A 20,271-nucleotide genomic window follows, 5' to 3' on the forward strand; every position below is an offset into this window, starting at 1 on the left:
TTGAGACAGGGTTTGTCTGTACAGCCCTGGATGTCCAGGAACTCACTCTGTAGACCAGGCTGACCTCAAACTCAGACCCACCTGCCTCTGCCTCCCAAGAGCTGAGGCTAAAGGTGTGACCCACCATGCCCAGTCTGGGAATTTCCTAGAAGGCAAATGATCGAACAGTTTCTACCTTACAGATGTACTTGACATTTCTCACCTAACTGAAGCAATATTCCACAGGCTCAGTGACACCTGTCCTTCATGTCCGTGATTTATCAGTGGCAATTTATATGGTGGCGGTGGTTGTTGTCATTTTGGGTTTGGCTTTTGATTGAGAAGGCTCTCATCTGGCCCATGAGCTCCTGATCTTCCTGCCTCGACTTCACACAAGCAACATTTACATGTGCCACCAGGGCAGGTTCATGTAACACTCTTCTTTGGGTTTGTTCTTGAGACAGCTTCTTACTCCACAGTCCTAGTTGGCCTGGAACTAACAAAGGCCCACCCGCCCCACTTTCCAAGAACTGGAACTAAAGATGTGCACTACCACATCTGGCCCATATGCCATTGCTTTAACATCAACAGCCATGGAAATATTAGGTGATTATCTTTTTCTAAATTAAACTGCAATAACATTCCATACTTTTTAGAAACTATTTACAAGGTATGTGATACTGATTTCTTGACACACCACAAAGGCAAAATAATAATAATAGCCTAGTAGTGATTTAAGAAGATATTAATAACTGGGTGGGGTGACATATACCTTTAATCCCAGCGAGGCTGAAGCAATTAGATCTCTGTGAATTCAGTGTCAATATAGTCTACACAATGAGTTTCAGGACAGCCGGGACTGCCTAGAGACCCTGTCTCAAACAACAACAACAACAACAATAAATATAGATATAGATACAATGACCAGGCATAGTGGTATACATTTGCAATCCTAGGATTCCAAGAGATGAAGACAGAAGTTTATTGTGAGTTCCAGGACATCAATGGTTACAAAACAAATCTGTGCCTCAAAAATAAATAAGTAAATAAACAAAAGTACATAAATAAAAACAGACTAATATGTGTGAGTATGTCTATATGTATGTGTATTTCTCAATGAGACAGTCAGGAGTGCAGAAGAATAGTCAGAAATGAATTCACATTGTAAGTAGCAACTCACCATTATGTGCATAGCATGCCTATAATAACAGTACTCAGAAAGAAGCAGCGGAAAGAACAGAAGTTCCTAGCCACCCTGCCTCAAAAATATATAGCATGCACAAGCCCTTCTTGATCTCCAGTGTATCCTCCCCTAAAACTGTGCACTAAAAACTATCACCGAGTCTGTCACAGTGGCACTTACTGTCAATCCCAGCTACTTCAGAGACTAGAAACAGAGAAGCCTCAACTCAAAACCACTAAGGGCCTCCCCAAAGTGAAGCAAATAAAAATGATCACAGTCATGTTTAATCAGGCATACAATGTAGCCATCAACTGAGCCAGAAATAAACATTAAAAGGCTTCTGGTTCAACAAAATGCGTGGACCAAGCATTTACACCACTTTCTCCTAAAACACTGTATCACAAGTTCTCAGGCTCCAAAGCTGACTCTCAGCACTTTCATGGCCTACAACTGTCTACATGGAGAGATAGTGGAACCTTCTTGACCTAACTTAGATTATGAACATAAAGAAAATAAGAGTTTAGAAGCCTTGTGGAAAATCTAGGCACCTGGATGACGATTTTGAGCGCTCTCTGACTGCACTTGAGCTCGATGGTGTTGGTTCAATGTCTTCCAATTGTTTTCTTAATTCTTTTTCTCTGTTCATTTCTTCCTCTTTTTCTCTTGCTTCTAAAGATTAAAAGTAAACACAATTTCCAACAGTTAGATTTATCAATATTAGGATGAAAATTTAGTCACAAAAGACAATGTGACTAAAGGGGCTAAGGAAGCAATTCGGAGTGCCGACCCAACACACATGGGACATGCTGTCCCATCCCCAGCACAGCAAGGACCAAGAGAAATGGCACACATCTGCAATGGAATCCCATGGGAAGTGCAGGGAGAGCTAGAGGTGGCTGAACAGTAAAGGTTAGGTGTGGTGGCTCACACGCCTTTAATCGCAAAGCTAGGGAGAAAGAGGCAGGTGATCTCTGTATGGTCAAAGCAAGCCTAGTCTACAGAGGGAGAACCCTAGCCAGGGCCACATAGTGAGACCTTTAATAAAGGACCCATGTTTGGTTCCCAATAGTCAAGCGGGCAACACACAACAGCCTGTAACAACCAGCTGCAGGGACATCTGATACATCTGTCCTGTAAGCAATCTCCACTCAGATGCACCTATCACACTCAGACACACAATTAAAAATAATATTAATAACAGCAAAAAGTAAACAGCCAATGCCACAGGCACGCATACATGAGAAAAGCTAAGCACATGATAACATGACACAGAAATCTGCCGTCCAGGCATATATAGGAGAAACTGAAGAGAGTCCAGGATTATTTATTTTGTTGCTGTTTGGTTTTTTGGTTTTGTTTGATTTGGTTTGGGGGTTTGTTTGTTTGTTTGTTTGTTTGAGACAGGATTTCTCTGTGTATTGCTGTGGCTATCCTGGAACTAGTTCTGCAAACCAGGCTAACCTCAAACTCCATCTGCCTCTCTCTCTGCCTCTCTCTGCCTCTCTCTACCTCTCTGCCTCTCTCTATGCCTCTCTCTCTGCCTCTCTCTGCCTCTCTCTCTGCCTCTCTCTCTCCCTCTCTGCCTCCCTCTCTGCCTCCCTCTCTGCCTCCCTCTCTGCCTCTCTCTCTCTGCCTCTCTGCCTCTCTCTCTGCCTCTCTCTCTGCCTCTCTCTCTGCCTCTCTCTCTGCCTCTCTGCCTCTCTGCCTCTGCCCCTGCCTCCCAAGTGCTGGGTTTAAAGGCAGGCAAAACCACCATCACCTGGCTAGTTTTAGATTGTTTTTCTTTTCTTTTCTTTTTTTTTTTTTTTGAAACAAGATCAGACTATACCATCCTGGTCAGCCAGAAACTTGCTGTGTAGACGAGGCTGGTCACAGATTACCAGCATATCTTCCTGCTGTCCCTCTTCTGTGGTAGCATTACCATCATGCACCATCCTGCTTGGCTTCTAAAACAGAGTTTTTCAGAGGTAGTTTTCTACCCAAAATCATGGCATTATTGCAAACATCTAAAATGGTGCAACAAGCTGTCCCTCAACAGAAGAATAGTTAAGCAAATGTGGTATACATCCATACAACGGAGTGTTATAATTCAATCTTTAAGAGAAAGGGTATGAATGAATGGATGGATGGATGGATGTCATGGAGTCTATTTTAACTGGAATAAACCAGTCACAAAAAAAGGTAAATACTGAATACACTAAGGCAATAGCATATAATATACAAAATAACCCAGAACAGTCAAAACTAAAACAGAAAATAGAATTAGTTGCTAAGAGCAGGAGGAAAATAAATTACTATTGAATGATGTGAAGTTTCAGTTTCATAAGATGAAGAGCATTATAGAGATGGGCTGTTGCTACAGCTATACAATATTAAACGCTTACAAATGGGGACCAGGGTCTACAGAGATGGCTCTGTAGTGAAGAGCACTCCTGCTCTTGCAGGGGTCCTGGGTTCAAGTCCCAGCAACCACATAAATGCCCTCTTTTCTGGCATGCAGATGTACATGAAATAAAGAACTCATATACATAAAATAAACAAATAAATCTTTTTTTAAAAAGGGGGGCCAGTGAGATAGCTCAGCAGGTAAAGGCGTTTTTTACCAAGTCTGACCATCACCATTCTATCTCAAGACCCAACTCTTTAAGTTGTCCTCTGACCTTGTGCAGTGGCCTGAACCACTGCCCACCTACACTCACAATCAACCAATCAATGCGTTTCAAAAGGTTTTAATGGGGCTGGTTGGTGTTTGGTGCATGAATGTCGTTAAAACCAGCACTAGGAAGGCAGAGGCAGATGGATCTCTGTGAGATCAAGGCCACGATGATCTAAAGAGCAAATTCCAGGACACCCAGGGCTACACAGAGAAATGCTGCCATGACAAATAATGTTTTAACAGTTAAGGACCTGAAAAGATGGCTCCGCCATGCAAACACAGGCTCTGAATTTAGATCCCCAGAACCCACGTTTTTAAATCTAAGCTCAGGTGAGTGCATCTGTGATCTCAGAGCTGCAGAAGTGGAGACAAGCTGATCCCTCGAGCTCGCTGACCTCCCTGAATCAGCCAGCTCCAATTCAGACCTTCACAAAGGAGAGCCGGATATGGTTGCACATACCTTTTACCCCAGCACTTGAGAGACTGGGATAGTGAATCTCTATAAGTTCAAGGTTCCCCTGGTACACACAGTGTGAACCAGTACAGTCAAAACTAAATAAAGACCCTGTGTCAAAATAATTAAATGATAAAAATAATAATGAAGACTAATGGAGGAGGAATCCAACTTTACCTCCTAACTTCCATGAGTATTCATAAACACACACACACATACACACACACACACACACACACACACACACACACACACACACACACACAACTTTTTTTAACGGTTGAGCTGGCCAGGTATGGTAATGTATACCTGTAATCCCAACAATACTCAGGAGGCAGAAGCAGGGCTATAAATTCAAGGTCAGTCTGAGCTAAACATCAAGATCTAGTGCCAAATTAAGAAAAAATGTTGAGGGGTTGGGGATTTAGCTCAGTGGTAGAGCGCTTGCCTAGCAAGCGCAAGGCCCTGGGTTCAGTCCCCAGCTCTGAAAAAAAAGAAAAAAGAAAAAAAAAATAGTGATGAGTGTTTACATTATGGTCAAGAGGGTTTCCCAGTTATCCAGACTGTTAGAACTAATCATTTTGTTCAGCAAATTCACATTGCTGAATGTGGTAGCAGTACATGCAACTGTGAGGAAGTCAGTGACACAGAATACAGATGCCCTGAGCAAATGTTATGAGAAATAGGAAGGCACTGAAAACACTCAGAGGAAAAGGGCTGGGTAACTCCCTTCTCCCTTCTCCATGTCTTGGGCTGGAAACAGCACTCGCCCATCTAAAATCATGACAGATTTTCAACTACCCAGAGTCTACAACAAACCAGGTTGGCTGGTTTGCTTTTAGTTGTAAAAAACTTATCCAAAAGAATTTTCCCCCTGCTAATCTCACTTGATGACTAGGAAGGGAACATAAAAAAAGCAAGGGAATTACATGAATATTTTAGCTTCCTTTTGCTACCATCCCCATAATTAAAAAAAAAAATCTAACTTTTTAAAAAAAAAAACAAGTCGTTGCCTATGCTTTAGAATCCCAGTGCTTGAGAAACAGAATCAGAATTGACACAAGCTCAAAGTCAGCCTCTGCTACAAAGTGAGACAACTGTCTTAATTTTCTTTTAGGGTTGGAGAGATGGCTCAGTGGTTAAGAGCACTGACTGCTCTTCCAGAGGTCCTAAGTTCAATCCCCAGCAACCACATGGTGGCTCACAACAACTTTAATAGGATCCAGTGCCCTCTTCTGGTGTGTGTGAAGAGAGCAACAGTGTATTCATATATGTAAATAAATAAATCTTTAAAAAAAATAAAAATAAGCAAAATTTTTAGTCAAATTTTTAATTAAATACTATTCACCTGAAGTTAAACAGTGGCAAAGAGCTTTATAACAAGAATATTTTACTCTTTGGAGTTTTTGTTGCTGGACCGCAGAAGACAAGGAATAAGGAGATACCCATCAAGTATTTAAAAGAAACTAATCTTTCATATTAAAGACAGAAAATAAGAACTCTCCAGGAAGAGGCAAGGTAAATGCTGATTTTTCTGTGCTCTTCACTGAACTAATGTGGCCAAGAGCCAATATTCTGATGCTGAAGATGGCTGGACAAAATACAGAACAGAAGCCACATGGTCGGTTTGTTGAGTAGGACAGCTTCATTCTTACCTCGCCTGCTCCTTGTCACGCCTCCCCCTGCTGAGAGCTGGGGACAGTTTTCTCTAAACTCAGATTCTCTCTGAGGTCTTAAAGCATACTCTGTCCCCAGTCAGGGCAGTATAGTAAGGCAGAAATGAAATCAACTATTTCCCCTTTACCCTTGCTAAGAAACTCATTCTTTCTTCTGCATGTAGAAGGCAACATTGTGTTCCTGGTCATTCTGGGCCCCTCCCTGCCCAGGGAAGGTAGAGCTGGATTCCAAATGAAATATGTTGCTTTTTCAATGACCGTTTTAGGAAGTGACAAACTATATAATAGTACCTACCCAAGGTATACATTTTTTAATCTTAAATAGAGGTATTCAAAACAGTTGCCCCACCATGACTATCAGTCTACTTATCTGTACTTGACAATTAAAACTTCTGACAATGTGGGATCATAAAGAAAGTCATCTCAGGACAAACCAACACACTGAAACTCCCAAAGCAGAAGGAGGAAAATTTCACAGCCCTCGCGTCCCAACTCAAAGACAAAACCCCCGTGTTAGAATTCATGTCCTAAAAGACACTGAACTTTTCTAACGTGAGCCATTCTTAACTGGGCCTTCTATAATGTCTCTACAAGGAACCAAAAGCATGTCACCATCGGCCTTAACACAAAGTTAACAGGTAGATGGAGGCTACTGATTGCAATATGCTTTTAAATTTGTTCTATAAACTAATCTTCGTAACAATCTCTGAAGCAAACACTATTATCCTACTTTACAGCTGAAAACTCCAAGGTATAAACAAATTAACTTGCACACTTAATAGAAACAGTAGTTGCCTCAGAAACAAATTGGTGTGCAGACCCGTTACTAGAGCCTTCCTTGATGTGACTGACTTTTTAAGGAATAGCTAACTCTCCAGGATTCACTAATAAGCACCCCCTGCCTTATATAGTAGTTAGCACACTTCTCATCAGAGGCCTATCAAGCGTGACCTTCACTACTGGCTTGTACAGCAAACCCACCCACTCTCAGAATTTCCTAACAGTGAATTAGGACTCCAAATAACTCAGCTCATTTTAGTAAAACATAGGATTCCGTTTTCAACTTTTGCCAGATCTGGTGCTACATGCCTTTAATCCCAGTGCTTAGGAGGCAAGATCTCTGAGTTCAAGTCCAGTCTGGTCTACAAAGTGAGTTCTAGGACAGCCAGAATTAAATAGTGAGACCCCATTTCAAGAAACAAAAAAAAAGAGTTAACATTTGTTCTTTACTACTTTAAACTTCAACATTTCAGGAATATTGGGGGATATTTTGTGCTGATCTATTGCTTCATTAAAGGAAAAAAATGGGGTTCAAGGAAGAAATTGTAGAAGAAAAAAATTTCTAGACTGTAGGTGCCCTGGCATTTTTACCTAATACAGAAACAAGTACAGCAAAAACTCTAAATATGCCTTGCCTTTACAAAAGCAAACCTATTTCCCACCCACTTTTCTTCCAAGGATTTCAATGACAGTTTTGGATGACCATCTCTCTAAAATAGCACCATATGTTATGCATGTTACCCAGTGCTCAGCAGGCCAGAGTAGGATTACTGTACATCCGAGGTCAGCTTCAGCTACTACACACTGAGGTCAGAATGGGCCACAGAGAGACCTTGTCACAAAATAAAAACTAAGACACAAGTCAAGAAAACAAAAATACTAAATATATAAATCTGAGGATTTTCTAATGTGATTTACCCATAGGAATTAAAAGTGAAAATGTTTTACTTGTTTATACCAACTTACTGACCTACCATGGAATGGAAATTTATACATAACACTGATCTATTTTATAACAAAATACTAAGAAAACAAAATTAGATGTTGGCACCTAAACTATATTATCATATTAAATGTTGACAATGTAGCTACTATGGACCAAGCAAAGCACTCAAATTATAAAAGCAAACAAAGAGGTTTAGCTTCAAAACAGAAAATATTAAACTTACAGTGTTTTCTAAAGTACTGTGACACACAGGTATGAAATAATTCCAAGAAAAGTTAATCTAGGTCAGTAGAAGATATAGGATTTAACTAGAGAAAAAGAAGTTTGAGTTTTAAGAAAAAACAAGACAGGGGTTGGGGATTTAGCTCAGTGGTAGAGCACTTGCCTAGCAAGCGCAAGGCCCTGGGTTCAGTCCCCAGCTCCGAAAAAAAAAAAAAAAGAAAGAAAAGAAAAAACAAGACAAAACAAAAAAGCAGAAGTCTGATTTCTAAATTTTTCTTTAGTATTTTCTCTTCTCAGATATTAAATTACCCTTTGAAACCACATTCAAAGCTAGGCACGGTAACACACATATATAGTGACAGGATTGGGGTAATGAAGGCAGAAAATCAGGAATTCGAAGCCATCCTCAGTCACACAACAAGCTTGACCCTTAAGTATGATTTCAGTAACTAAGGAAAGACTTCACTATCAGCAAGAAGAATCATGATGTAATTTGTCGATTGTTAATGAAGTCGGGGCCAGCAAGCTAACAGCTTATAAAAGCATCTGCTGCCAAACCTGTTGACCAACATTCAATCCCCATGACCCATGTGATGGTAGGAGAAAGGGCTCCTGAAAAGAAAAATCACCCTGACCTCCCCCATCTACACACACACACACACACACACACACCACACATGCACACGCGCGCACGCACACACGCACAAACATATACACACACTAACACACAAATAATTTTTTAAAGTCAGTGAAATTGTGTATCAACTTTAATTTTATAATCTGAATATAACTTAATGCTCCAGGCTGGGAAAAATACAAAAATAAACTCTTACAACTCGTAAAATGAATCATTTCCCACAGAATTTGATTGCTTCTGCATATACACAAATTATCCCAAACAGCATACTAAAGCTAAGGTGAACTTTCTCTTTTCTTTTTCAACTAAATGTTCAATAGAGATTCACATGTTGAGGCCAGGAGAGCCACAGTTGAAACTGAACAAAGACTAGGGTACTAGGCCATCAAAGTTCCACATACTGAATTTATCCTCAAACTTTTTTAAATGTATAAACCTAGTAATTCCTCAAAACCCCTCTTACGTGGTATGTTCACGTGCTTCAGAAAAGAATACCCAACAGAAATTTAAAAGGATTTGTAAACAGTACTTTACAAGGCAAAATGCCCAATAAATTTGCTAAGGTAGATGATATCATACCCACATGACAGGGATCAAAACATTTTGAAATCCTGTCCAGTTTTCCTCAGACGGTAGAATGTGGGGCTGCTTCTTAAACCTAGGTTCTCCAACCTATAACGCCAAGCTCTAATAGGTAAAGTCATTTAAAACCATCTCCAAATAAGGATTATTATTGTTTAAAGCAGTATTTGGGTTAGTTATATAGACCCAACTTTCACCCCTTGCACCACATAAAACTGTGCATTACTGGAATCACTCTGCAATCCCAGCACATGAAATGTACACACAGTAGGGTCAAGGCTATTCAGTTCCGAGGCCAGCCTGAGTGAGCTACATGAAACTGTGCCTCAAAAACAAGTATATAAATAGATGATTAATAGATAAATAGATAATTATTAGAGTTCTAAACTCAATTTAATCTCAAGTGTGTATTAAAAACCTATGTTGGGCTGGAGAAATGGCTCAGTGGTTAAGAACACTGACTGCTCTTCCAGAGGTCCTGAGTTCAATTCCCAGCAACCACATGGTGGCTCACAACCATCTGTAATGAGATCCGATGCCCTCTTCTGGTGTGTCTGAAGACAGCTACAGTGTACTCATATACATAAAATAAATCTTTAAAAAAAAAAAACTATGTTGTCAGAAATGACATACCTTATGTAAATAAAAACCTGCTGTCCAAAATATTTTATATGAGTCACTTAAACACAAGATGCTCTGATAGTATAAAAACCCACTAAAACCTTTATTTCCAAATACACTCAAGATAGCATAATTTTTTGGTTTTATTTCACCATTAGAGTTGATGTACTGGAGTACAATGTTACATTATTTTGCCCCAAAGCTCCTAAAATCCTTCCCATTTCCTGAGTAACAGAACTGTCTTTTGTTATTCACTAGGAACTATCTAGGAACATTTAAATCACTCTAGTTAGGGAAGGTCCCTAGCTAGCCCCACTTCTGTGGAAAAGTGGGATAGATTCATTCTATAAAAGCTTCTAGAGGGCTTGAGAGATGACTCAGTGATTAAGAGCACTGACTGCTCTTCCAGAGGTCCTGAGTTCAATTCCCAGCAGCCACATGGTGGCTCACAACCATCTGTAATGGGATCCAATGCTCTCTTCTGGTGTGTCTGAACAGGACAATAGTGTATTCATATATTTAAAATAAATAAATCTTTTTTAAGAACTTCTAGAAAGTATTAGCGTGATGAATCTAGATCAGCTGAGAACTCAGGGTGGGTTTAAACAGAGAAGGCGCACACCAAACCCACTGAATCGCTGCACCACAGGCAGCCTAATTGCTTCCCAGAGAATCAAAGACAAGGTCACGCTCTGGAATCTGTGATTAGCATCTGAAGTAGAGGAATCCGATAGTATCTCGAGGGGTTGGGGATTTAGCTCAGTGGTAGAGCGCTTGCCTAGCAAGTGCAAGGCCCTGGGTTCGGTCCCCAGCTCCGAAAAAAAAAAAAAAAAAGGAAAAAAAAAAAAAAAAGACTTGAAAGCCGATAGTATCTCCAGGTAGATGACATCAGAACAGAACTAAATTACTGGACCTTCATTTGATGCCAATAGACGACCTATTTACTTTATGGTAAGACACTCTCCCACATCTGTCATTACAAGTACTGAGTAGGAAAAAGTTTCCTTTATCCTTTTAGAAGAACTAAGTTGTTTTTTCCGCCCCTACCCCCAGCTCATCCTCTACCTTGTTGCCAAGTACTCTTCTTTTGCCATTGAGTACATCAGACTAGCTGGCCCATGAGTTTCAGGGTCTCCAGACTTCATCTCCCATCTTGCTCTAGAAGCACTGCGATTAGATGCATGCCACCACGTCTAGCTTTACATGAGAGCAGATATATACATATACCACCAGACATGCTACCACCTCTAGCTTTACATGTTTGCAGATATATACATACATACAAACATACTACCAGACATGGTGGTACAGCCCTGTGATCTGAAGTAAGATGACTGAGAGTTTGAGGCTTGCCTAACAAGACTGTCTTAAAAACATGAGCAAGGATGTACTTCACCGGTAGAGACTTACCTAACCACATGCAAGGAACTGGATTCAATAAACGGGCAGGTGGGGGGAATGGAGGAGGGGTAAGATATAGATATTACATAAGATATTATATATTGATGAGACAATGTGGCTAAGATTTGCTTCAAAATAATCAGAGGAAAAGCAAATAAAAAATGTTCATTATGGCAATAACATAAAAAAGTAACACTAACCATGAATTATGTAAACAGTATTATTTATAGTTTTGAAATTTCTCATAATGAAGTTCAAAAACAGCAGTAGCAGCCAGACATAGTGTTACAGGCCTTTAATCCACTCGGGAGGTAGAAGCAGGTGGATCTCTAAGTTAGAAGCCAGTTTAACCTATGTACCAAGTTTTAGGCTACCTTGTCTTAAAAAAAGGAGGTAGAGCAGCGGCTTAGTAACATCTTTCATCCCAGCCTTTGGGAAACAGAGGCTGAAGATTTCTGTAAGACAGAGGCCGGCTCAGTCTCTATGGTAAGTTTTAGTGAGATCCTGTCTCAAAAAACTATATATGTATATATGAATATATGCACATAGATGTCTTTACATCTCACAAAAAAGGCTTACTTCCAGGGGTTGGGGATTTAGCTCAGTGGTAGAGCGCTTGCCTAGGAAGCACAAGGCCCTGGGTTCGGTCCCCAGCTCCGAAAAAAAGAACCAAAAAAAAAAGGCTTACTTCCAATAATATTAGCTTCGAGTTCACAAACCATATGGCATATGTTATTACTAAATGATGTACCATTTTAACTTTTACATATTTATTATTCTTACATGTATGAATGCTTTTTGCCTGCATGTATGTCTGGGTAACATATATGTGCAGTGTCCATGGAGGCCAGAAGAGGGAATCATATCCCCAGGCACTGGAGGTCAAAGAGTTGCAAGCCATAAGGTGGATGCTGGGAATTCCACCCAGTGCCCTAGAAGAACATCTAGTGTTCTTAATCACTGAGCCACCTTCCAGCCCCACAAGTCAGCATTTCGAAACCAAAACCAAGTACCGGGCACAGTAGTGCACTCCTAAATACCTGGTGCTCAGGAGGCTAAGACAGAAGGATAACTTGGTGCATGAGTTCAAGACTGCCCAAGGTAACCTAGTAAGATCCCATATCTCCTTTGTCATTAAAACTGAATTGGGGTGCTGGAGGGATGGCTCAGAGGTTAAGAGCACTGACTGCTCTTCCAGAGGTCCTGAGTTCAAATCCCAGCAACCACATGGTGGCTCACAACCATCTGTAATGGGATCCGATGCCCTCTTCTGGCCTGCAAGCACACATGCAGGGAGAATGTTGTATACATAATAAATAAATAAATCTTTAAAAAAAAAAAAAACTGAATTGGGGTATTCATTCCTATAATCTCAGCACTCAGGAGGCTGAAGGAGACACACTGCCAGAAGTCAAAGCCAACCTGGTCTACATAGAGACAGCCAGGATTACAGAGTCTGACCCTGTCTCAAAACTGCAAACAAAAGCAAAAAAATAAAAAATAAAAATAAACAAACACGACAAGTACTATCACAGCACTGATTTAACTCCAGTTGTTCCCAGACTCCAGATCCTCCTCTAGTGTAAGAGAGATCTGAGTTAGATCCACAGAAAACACACGGCCAGTGTTCTCTGAAGACCCTAAGGTGACACCTAGGACTGCCAACCATCTGGAAAAGCCAGTCTGGGCATAAGGTTTAATTAAGTATCTCCTACAGCTCATTAAGCAGGGATTCAGCAGCAGCCACATTCAGTGTATGTCACAATGTTCTATACTGTCTGGGTCAACAAGCAATGGTGACAGCCACCTCTGGCCCAGCCTTCCAAATACTGGTTCCGCTGTAAGCAGGAAAGAAAAAAATGAAATGAAAGTCAGACAGAGGCAGGAGGAGAGATAATAAAGAAACTGCTATTCTGCTTCCTATGAATTATAATCGTGGATCCTTCCTTGTTTACATTCTTGTTGTTTAAATTTCATGGCCGTGGGTATTTTGCCTCATCTTTTGTCTGTGCATCACATGTGCCTATTGTCTACAGAGACACAAAGAGAGTACCAGGTCCTCTGGGCACCCATGTGACTACAGCTAAAACCCAGTGCTCTTAACCACTGATCCATCTCTCCAGCCCCCATACACCACATTTTTACACGATGCTGGGATGTAGACTTTCTCTATCCAGGTAAAATACAAGTTCTGTCATGTTTAAAATGGAAAATACTTTAAATTCTTTTTCAGAAGGAACAAGCAGCAATTACAACTACCTTAGCAATTCTGATTTAAAGATAGGCATTTGTAATTAAAAACATTTCTGGAGGTTTTTTTTTTCCTGCTTTATCGCTAGCAATGTAACTGTATAATGTTTATATCACATTGAAGCCAATAGAGGGAAAATACCTGTGCTGCTTACCCAGTGTTTTCCGGCTCCTTTCCACCGCTGTCCTTCGAGTCTGCTCAAACATGGCCTCCAAGTCAAACGTGCGCGCTTTCTTCCCTAGGAGCAGAGCAAACATCACTGTGACCACCTTGCAATGAGCTGGCCAGGAGCTTTAGGTGCTGCAGCTTTACTGATGGATCAATAACCACTCAGTGTAGGTCTACTTGATAGCATGTTTCCAGTGACAAAACAGTAAGGCACAAATATACAAATTCACTAGTACCCAAAATGCTTGGACCAGAAGTGTTTTAAGAGGTGGCGCTGTTGGGCTGGAGAGATGGCTCAGCGGCTGAGAGCACTGACTGCTCTTCCAAAGGTCCTGAGTTCAAATCCCAGCAACCACATGGTGGCTCACAACCATCTGTAATGAGATCTGATGCCCTCTTCTGGTGTGTCTGAAGACAGTTATAGTGTACTTACACATAAAATAAATAAATAAATATTAAAAAAAAAAAGAGGTGGCGCTGTTAATATTTATACAGATATTACTAGCTTAGCATCCCTAATTCAAAATAAAAATTCAAAACTTTTTTGTTAGTAGTTTTTCTTTTCTTTTTTTTTTTTGAGATTTGTTTATTTTATGTATGTGAATACACTGTCGCTCTCTTCAGACACACCAGGAGAGGGCATTACAGATGGTTGTGAGCCACCATGTGGTTGCTGGGATTTGAACTCAGGACTTCTGAAAGAGCAGTCAGTGCTCTTAACCACTGAGCCATCTCTCCAGCCCCTTGTTAGTGGTTTTTCTAGAATTTTTTTTCAGATCACAAGTTAGCCTTAAATTCATAATCCTGCTGCCTCAGCCTCCCAAATCCTGGGATTATTACAGGTATCCAGCAAAACAGGGCCAAAACCCAAAACTTTTGAGCACTAATATAATGTTCAGACATACAAATTTCAGATTCTCAAAAGTAGGACTGTGAACCTACGTAATACTAGTCAGCCAACTGTCTCATGATCTATCAGGGAAAATGAGAAAGATCCATACTGTCATTCTTAGAATCTGAGAAAATACCCCAAAGCAACCCCAGATGACAAAGCAAGTCCATAGAGAGAAATAGAATACGGACTTTAAACAGACACCCTGCCTCAGAGAGGCAGCACAATTAGCTGAGTGCCCAGCGAGTATCAGAGCCCAGGGTTTGAGCCACAGCCCTGAATACACATGCCCATACTCGCAGCACTCAGGATACTGAAGCAAAACCACCGTAAGTTCAAGATCACCCATGTCTATGCGAAAATTTAAGGTGAGCCTAGGATAAATAAGACACGCACTCAAAAAGATTTACGTAAAAGTTAATAAAACAGATTATCCTAGTTATTTAGCCCACTCTATTCAAAGAAGCCCTTAAGTCAAAGGTGTAGAACATCAAGAAATTCAAAGCCTAAGAAGGCATAAAAGTACTGTAGCTGACTTAAAGATCATGAAAACTACGTAAGAATTAAAGATATTTGAAGGAGCTAAGAAATAGCCAGAAAGCAGAGATACTTCAGTCTACTCCCAAGAACTGTGTTGTTCACAGAACTAACGCCCTCACTCTAAACGTGACAGCGCTACCGGATTAGAGCTTGTGTGTTTACACCTCATCTCAGACCTGACTTCTACAATAGGGGAAAATATATCTAGGGGGTTTATTTTGGAGCTGTGAGTAGAACCCCAGTCTTATGCTTACTAGGCAAGAGCTTACACTGGACTAAACCCATAATCCTTTTGGTTTTAAAATGCTAAATTTATAGTGATGTGTTACAGAAGCACTTAAAATCTATACACAACTGGTAACTATTTTTAGTACACTATCCTAAATAGAGCATAAAGTTCACACAGAACCAAACACCAAATATGAGAGGTGGAACTGGGCCTGACTCGCATAACTATGGTCAACACCTTGAAACTCCCTACCTCAGAGGGAAAAGGGTTACTGGAACGAGGACACAGAACACATATAATATAAAGTTGTGGGACACTAAGAGTTAAAAGCTTAAGTGGGAATGGGAGGAAGGAAAGGTAGATTCAAGTAGGTTAACTAAAACTAAGAATGTCTGCAAAAGCCTCATGGAGACCACATTTTTTTTAAAGACGCATTCAGTTTTATTTTAAGTTTCTCGCTTACATGTGTATATATACACCATGTGTGTGCCTGGTGTCCACAGATACCAGATGTTGGATTTTGGAACTGGAGTTACAGTTGGTTGTAAACCTCCAGGAGGAAACTAAACTCAGGTCCTCTGTAAAAGGAGCCAGTGCTCCTTCCTGGTCGCTGAGCAATTTCTCCATCACAGTAAACTAATTTTTTAAATATAATTTTAAAAGGAGTTTGAACAGAAATATTCTGCATGGGTGGACAACTCTTCCCCTGGAAGACAGTTACAGGCAAAGCTCAGTGCCAGGCGGCCCCGGAGACTCCCAAACAACAGAAACTATTGCCATTGCTCTCAGTTCCCTATCCTAACCAGATGGTAAAACCTGCTGCTGGAGACGAGACTCACTGTGGCAATAGAACGAGAGAACTCAAGCTGGAACTGACCTGGAAACGCCTCCCGGCTGGCTCACTTTTCACAGTGCCATAAATGCCAGGTAGGACAGTGGAGAAGAAAAGTCACCAACAGACTTACTCAGCTGTAGATGGGCATGCCACAAGGCTGACCTGCCAGGCAAGATGTGCCCACTGCTGAGACAGAAGCAGGGAAGCTGTGAGAGTAACCAACTCCTCTGACTGGACTTGAAGTCTGAACCACAGAAGGAAACTCATACTTTGAACCCAGTGAAAGTCTATGACTGAGGAGTGTCAATATGTCAACCCGCTCCTAAATATTTACGTTTATACCCATAGATTAGCACCACTCTCAACTTCAGTGAGAGAAATGTTTTCTGAAGTGGTCAACAGTTAATATAGAGATTCATAACTGGTCAAAGTGAGGCATCCGCATCAGTCCCTGCGAAGTTTACAAAATACAGAGAAGAGGGTGTGGGAAGAAAATAAGGGCCAGAAGACGGGGAGAAGTGCCATGGAATGCTGTCCTCTGGGTGTGACATGGACATGCTCTCTGGACTCACAGTAGCTAGAAGACCTGCACAGAAAGAAGCCAGTCAATCATTCCAATATGGACAGAGAAGGGGCTCTTAAGGCTCCGCTCCCAATTAAGGACCTATTCACAACTAATGACTGCTGGAGGAGGGGAAACGCTTCTCTTCAGGGATATGGTCGGAGGCAGGGAGCCCATGTAAATGCAGGCAGCACTATCTGAGCAGTGAGTGAATGAGGAGGATGAAGACATGGAGGAGTGTGAACTGAGTAAGAGGGAAGAGTTCAGAGAGAAGTGACTGATGATCAAGATATACTGTATATATGAATGAAACTACCGAAGAATAAACAAAATATTACAAAATATCTTAAACAAAATGTCTTTAAAACCCAATATGAGAACTAGGTGGTAGTGTGGTGGCACACACCGATCCCAGAGCACAAGTTCGAGGCCAGCCTGGTCTACAGAGCACTTCCAGAACAGCCAGGGCTACGCAGAGAAACCCTGTCTCAAAACAAACAAACAAACAAACAAGCAAACAAATATGGGTAACCTTTAATTGATCTACTAATGAGCTATGATGTATATACATAAAAGCTAAAAAAAAGAAAAAATCCTTTCACCTACTAACATAATCATAGACTAACCATTCCCCCTACTCTTGAATAAGGTATCCAAGATATTTGTTTGTTTGGTTTTTTTTTTGTTTTTTTTTTGTTTTTTTTTGGAGCTGGGGACCGAACCCAGTGAGTCCCACTACTACCAAAAATAAAATCATGTTTTGGAAGAATACAATACATGAAAATCTGCACTGTCTTAAAGAACAATGTTTACTTATAAGTATGATACTGAATTTTGATATGCACCAGGAAATCTGAAAAACAGATTGAATTTGAAGCTTTGACTTCTTTTTCTTTGTAATTCTCCTAACTTTCTGAAGTGAAAAAGAGGGGCTGGAGAGGTGATTCACAAGTTAAGAACATTGTCGCTCTTGCAGAGGGCATGGGTTTCATTCCCAGGACACACAAGGAGGCTCCCAACCACTGTAACTCCAGTTCCATGGGAACCAGTGACCTCTTCTGGCCTCCATGGGTACTGCAGGCATATGGTGCACAGACATAAAGCAACATTCACTTAGAAAGCTAACTTTATATATACATTTCTTTTAAAAATCCACCAGGTGGTGTGGCTCAGGCCTTTAATTCCGGCACTTGGGAGGTAGACACAAACGTATCTCTATGAGTTCGATGCCAGCCTGGTCTAGAGAGTGAGTTCCAGGACAGCCAGGGCTGTTACGCAAAAGAAAAAAAAAAAAAAAAAGTCTCAACAACAACAACAAAAGGAGGAAAAAGAAGAGGAGGAAGAAAAAAGAAATTCTAAAAAAGTAAATACTTCATTCATTACCTAGAGTCCTAGAAGATAGTAAGTAGATGCATAAATGAAAGAATGAACGAATGAATGAGAACTAGATGCATCAGAGGGACATTCGTTCCCAAAAGAAATTACAGGGCAATTTCCATGTGATGTTTGCTAGCACTAATATTAACAGATGATTGTCTTTTGAGATTTTTTTTTCAGTCACCTAATAACCTGCCATGACTAGGGAATACACTAACACTGAAGTGGGAAGAAACTCAATAAGCACCATAATATTATTTAATGCCCACCAATAAATGTCCTTCTCAAACTGGATCACGATAGTAATCCCTTTCGGTCAAGGTTTCCAACTGTCACCTGAACTGGCCTCAACTATTTAAATGGGAACGAAGCAATTGGGATTTGGCACGGCGGAAGGCGCCGCTCAAAAGTGGCAGCTCCCCTAACATCCACTCGTAAGCCCTCTGCAAAGTTAGGCTGGGCTCTGCCCAGAGCTGTCACTCACCGAATCCTGTGAAGCCCATGGTGACCGCCAGCTGAGGGTCGGGTCCCGCCGTGTCAGCGCCTGTCACTGTAGCAAGAAAGAAAAGACAGACCGCCCGTCAGCGCGGCACTCCGGCTGCCCAGCCTTCCACCCCGGCTGGCCGCGCCGAACCCACCTTCGCTGGGCCCCGAGTGCTCCATGGCTGCCCGAACCCCCAACCTCTAGAGATGCAGCCGCGCGCGACTGCCGGCAAGCCTGACAGGAAGTGTCGTCACCGAGACCGCGTCGCCAAGAGCGGCCGGGCTCCGTGGGAAAGCAGGCTTTCAGACCTTCGCCCCCTAGCGGTGCGGAGGGAACGCGCTGACCAGACCGCACCCCAATTCAAGCTATGAAGGGGCAGATTTTAGGAGTTCTCTAAAAACTTTTGGTTGTTTCAGATCCGTTCTCAAGCTAAGTCTTTGCATATTTCTAAGGAGAAGTCAACGGTATCTTATTTGCCTGCTACTTTTATCTATATTCGTAATGTACTTAACGTACATGATGAAACTTACACAGTTGCCCATCTTCCCTGTATAATTAAGAAACCAGTATCTAGGTATGACTAAAGCACCGAGAAAAATGCCAGAAAACTGAAAAGAGTTGTGAGGAATGTTTAAAGCGCTTGCTCTCAGTCACAGACTTCACAGACTAGGCTGGCCTTGTTTACTGAGTAAGGGTTCCTAGTGCTACATAACGACTGTGTTTCCAATTTATTTTGATTTCTGTACAACTCGATTCCTAATCTATACTATAAATTAATGGCACGTCATTTATTATATTTTTAAAGTCTAAAAGAAAGACTTGGTTGAATGATTGATTGATTGATTATTGATTTTTGTCAGAGTCTCTCACTATGTAACCCATAAGTGGCCTGGAACTCATAGACACATCTGCCTCTGTCTCCCAAGTGCTGCTTTTAAAGATGTGTGTTACCAAGCCAGTATTTTCACATGTACTTATTTATCACGGAAGTAGTATAAGCATGTGAAAGTGTGCACGTGGAGATCAGAGAACGCCCTGCGGATCTATTCTTCTACCACGTGGGTTCTGGAGGTGGAGCTCAGGTCACAAGCTTAGAAGAAAATACCTTTTCCTACTGAGCCTTCTTGTCCACTCAAGAATGAAAATTCTTTGATAACGTTAACCCCGAGTCCCAATAGTAGACTCCTGTCTCCGTCTATGGTTCATTTATATGTATATCTTAAATGATAACGATGGTCTAATGCTTCCATTGTCCTTAGAGTAAAAGACAAATTTATTAATAAAATGAAGCTGTAACTCTGTGGTTGCTTAGCATAGGCAAGGCAAAAGAAAAAAGTACAAATTTAACAAAATGTTAGCATGACTTCCAAAACTTTTCTATTCTGATCTCATCATTTTCAATATCACTAACCATACAGTGCAGTGAGTGACCTTAGGACACAGAGTCCTGAAATCTCTAACTCTTTACCAAGTCCTTGATCCTACCACCTTCCTCCAATTATCAGATTAAATGTCCCTTGCTTTTGCTTTTGTAAGCATCTGTAGAACTTTGTAGGCTCCCAAGTAAATAAGGCCCACCTAACATGTGATACCCTAGCCTTTTACAATGGCTGAGCAGGCACTCTGAGTGTTTATTAAATTAATAAAATGAAATAGCTGTGAAGGCAAGTTACTTTTCCTATGTGCAAGATGTATATAATTTATAGCAATGAAGTTTGAGTTTGCCTCGAGATTACTAGTCATAAATTACCCTAAACCTCAACCAGTAAGGCTAAATTTATTTTTCCTACACTCAA

General features: G+C 41.0%; 1 protein-coding gene across 3 annotated transcripts in view; it reads right to left on the reverse strand.

Moving 5' to 3' along the window:
* Wdr70 (WD repeat domain 70) overlaps positions 1-18,721 on the reverse strand; it is a 239,948-nt gene extending 221,227 nt beyond the window's left edge. The window contains exons 1-4 of one of the 3 annotated variants that reach the window (XM_087618324.1): positions 18,630-18,721; positions 18,476-18,541; positions 13,543-13,626; positions 1,711-1,831 (exon numbers count right to left, since the gene is read on the reverse strand). Coding sequence is in view for 2 of the 3 variants with exons in the window: in NM_001013909.1 (NP_001013931.1) it covers positions 1,711-1,831; positions 13,543-13,626; positions 18,476-18,541; positions 18,630-18,654 (296 nt within the window). In the remaining variant the exon portion in view is untranslated. Of the gene's footprint in view, positions 1-1,710; positions 1,832-8,648; positions 12,976-13,542; positions 13,627-18,475; positions 18,542-18,629 lie in introns of those variants that run through there. The other 2 variants (NM_001013909.1, XM_087618330.1) reach the window with 2 other exon arrangements.
* Between the last annotated feature and the right edge of the window lie 1,550 nt (positions 18,722-20,271).

Source organism: Rattus norvegicus, chromosome 2 (genome assembly GCF_021556685.1).
Source record: "Rattus norvegicus strain SHRSP/BbbUtx chromosome 2, alternate assembly SHRSP_T2T, whole genome shotgun sequence".
Taxonomy (NCBI): Eukaryota; Metazoa; Chordata; class Mammalia; order Rodentia; family Muridae; genus Rattus; species Rattus norvegicus.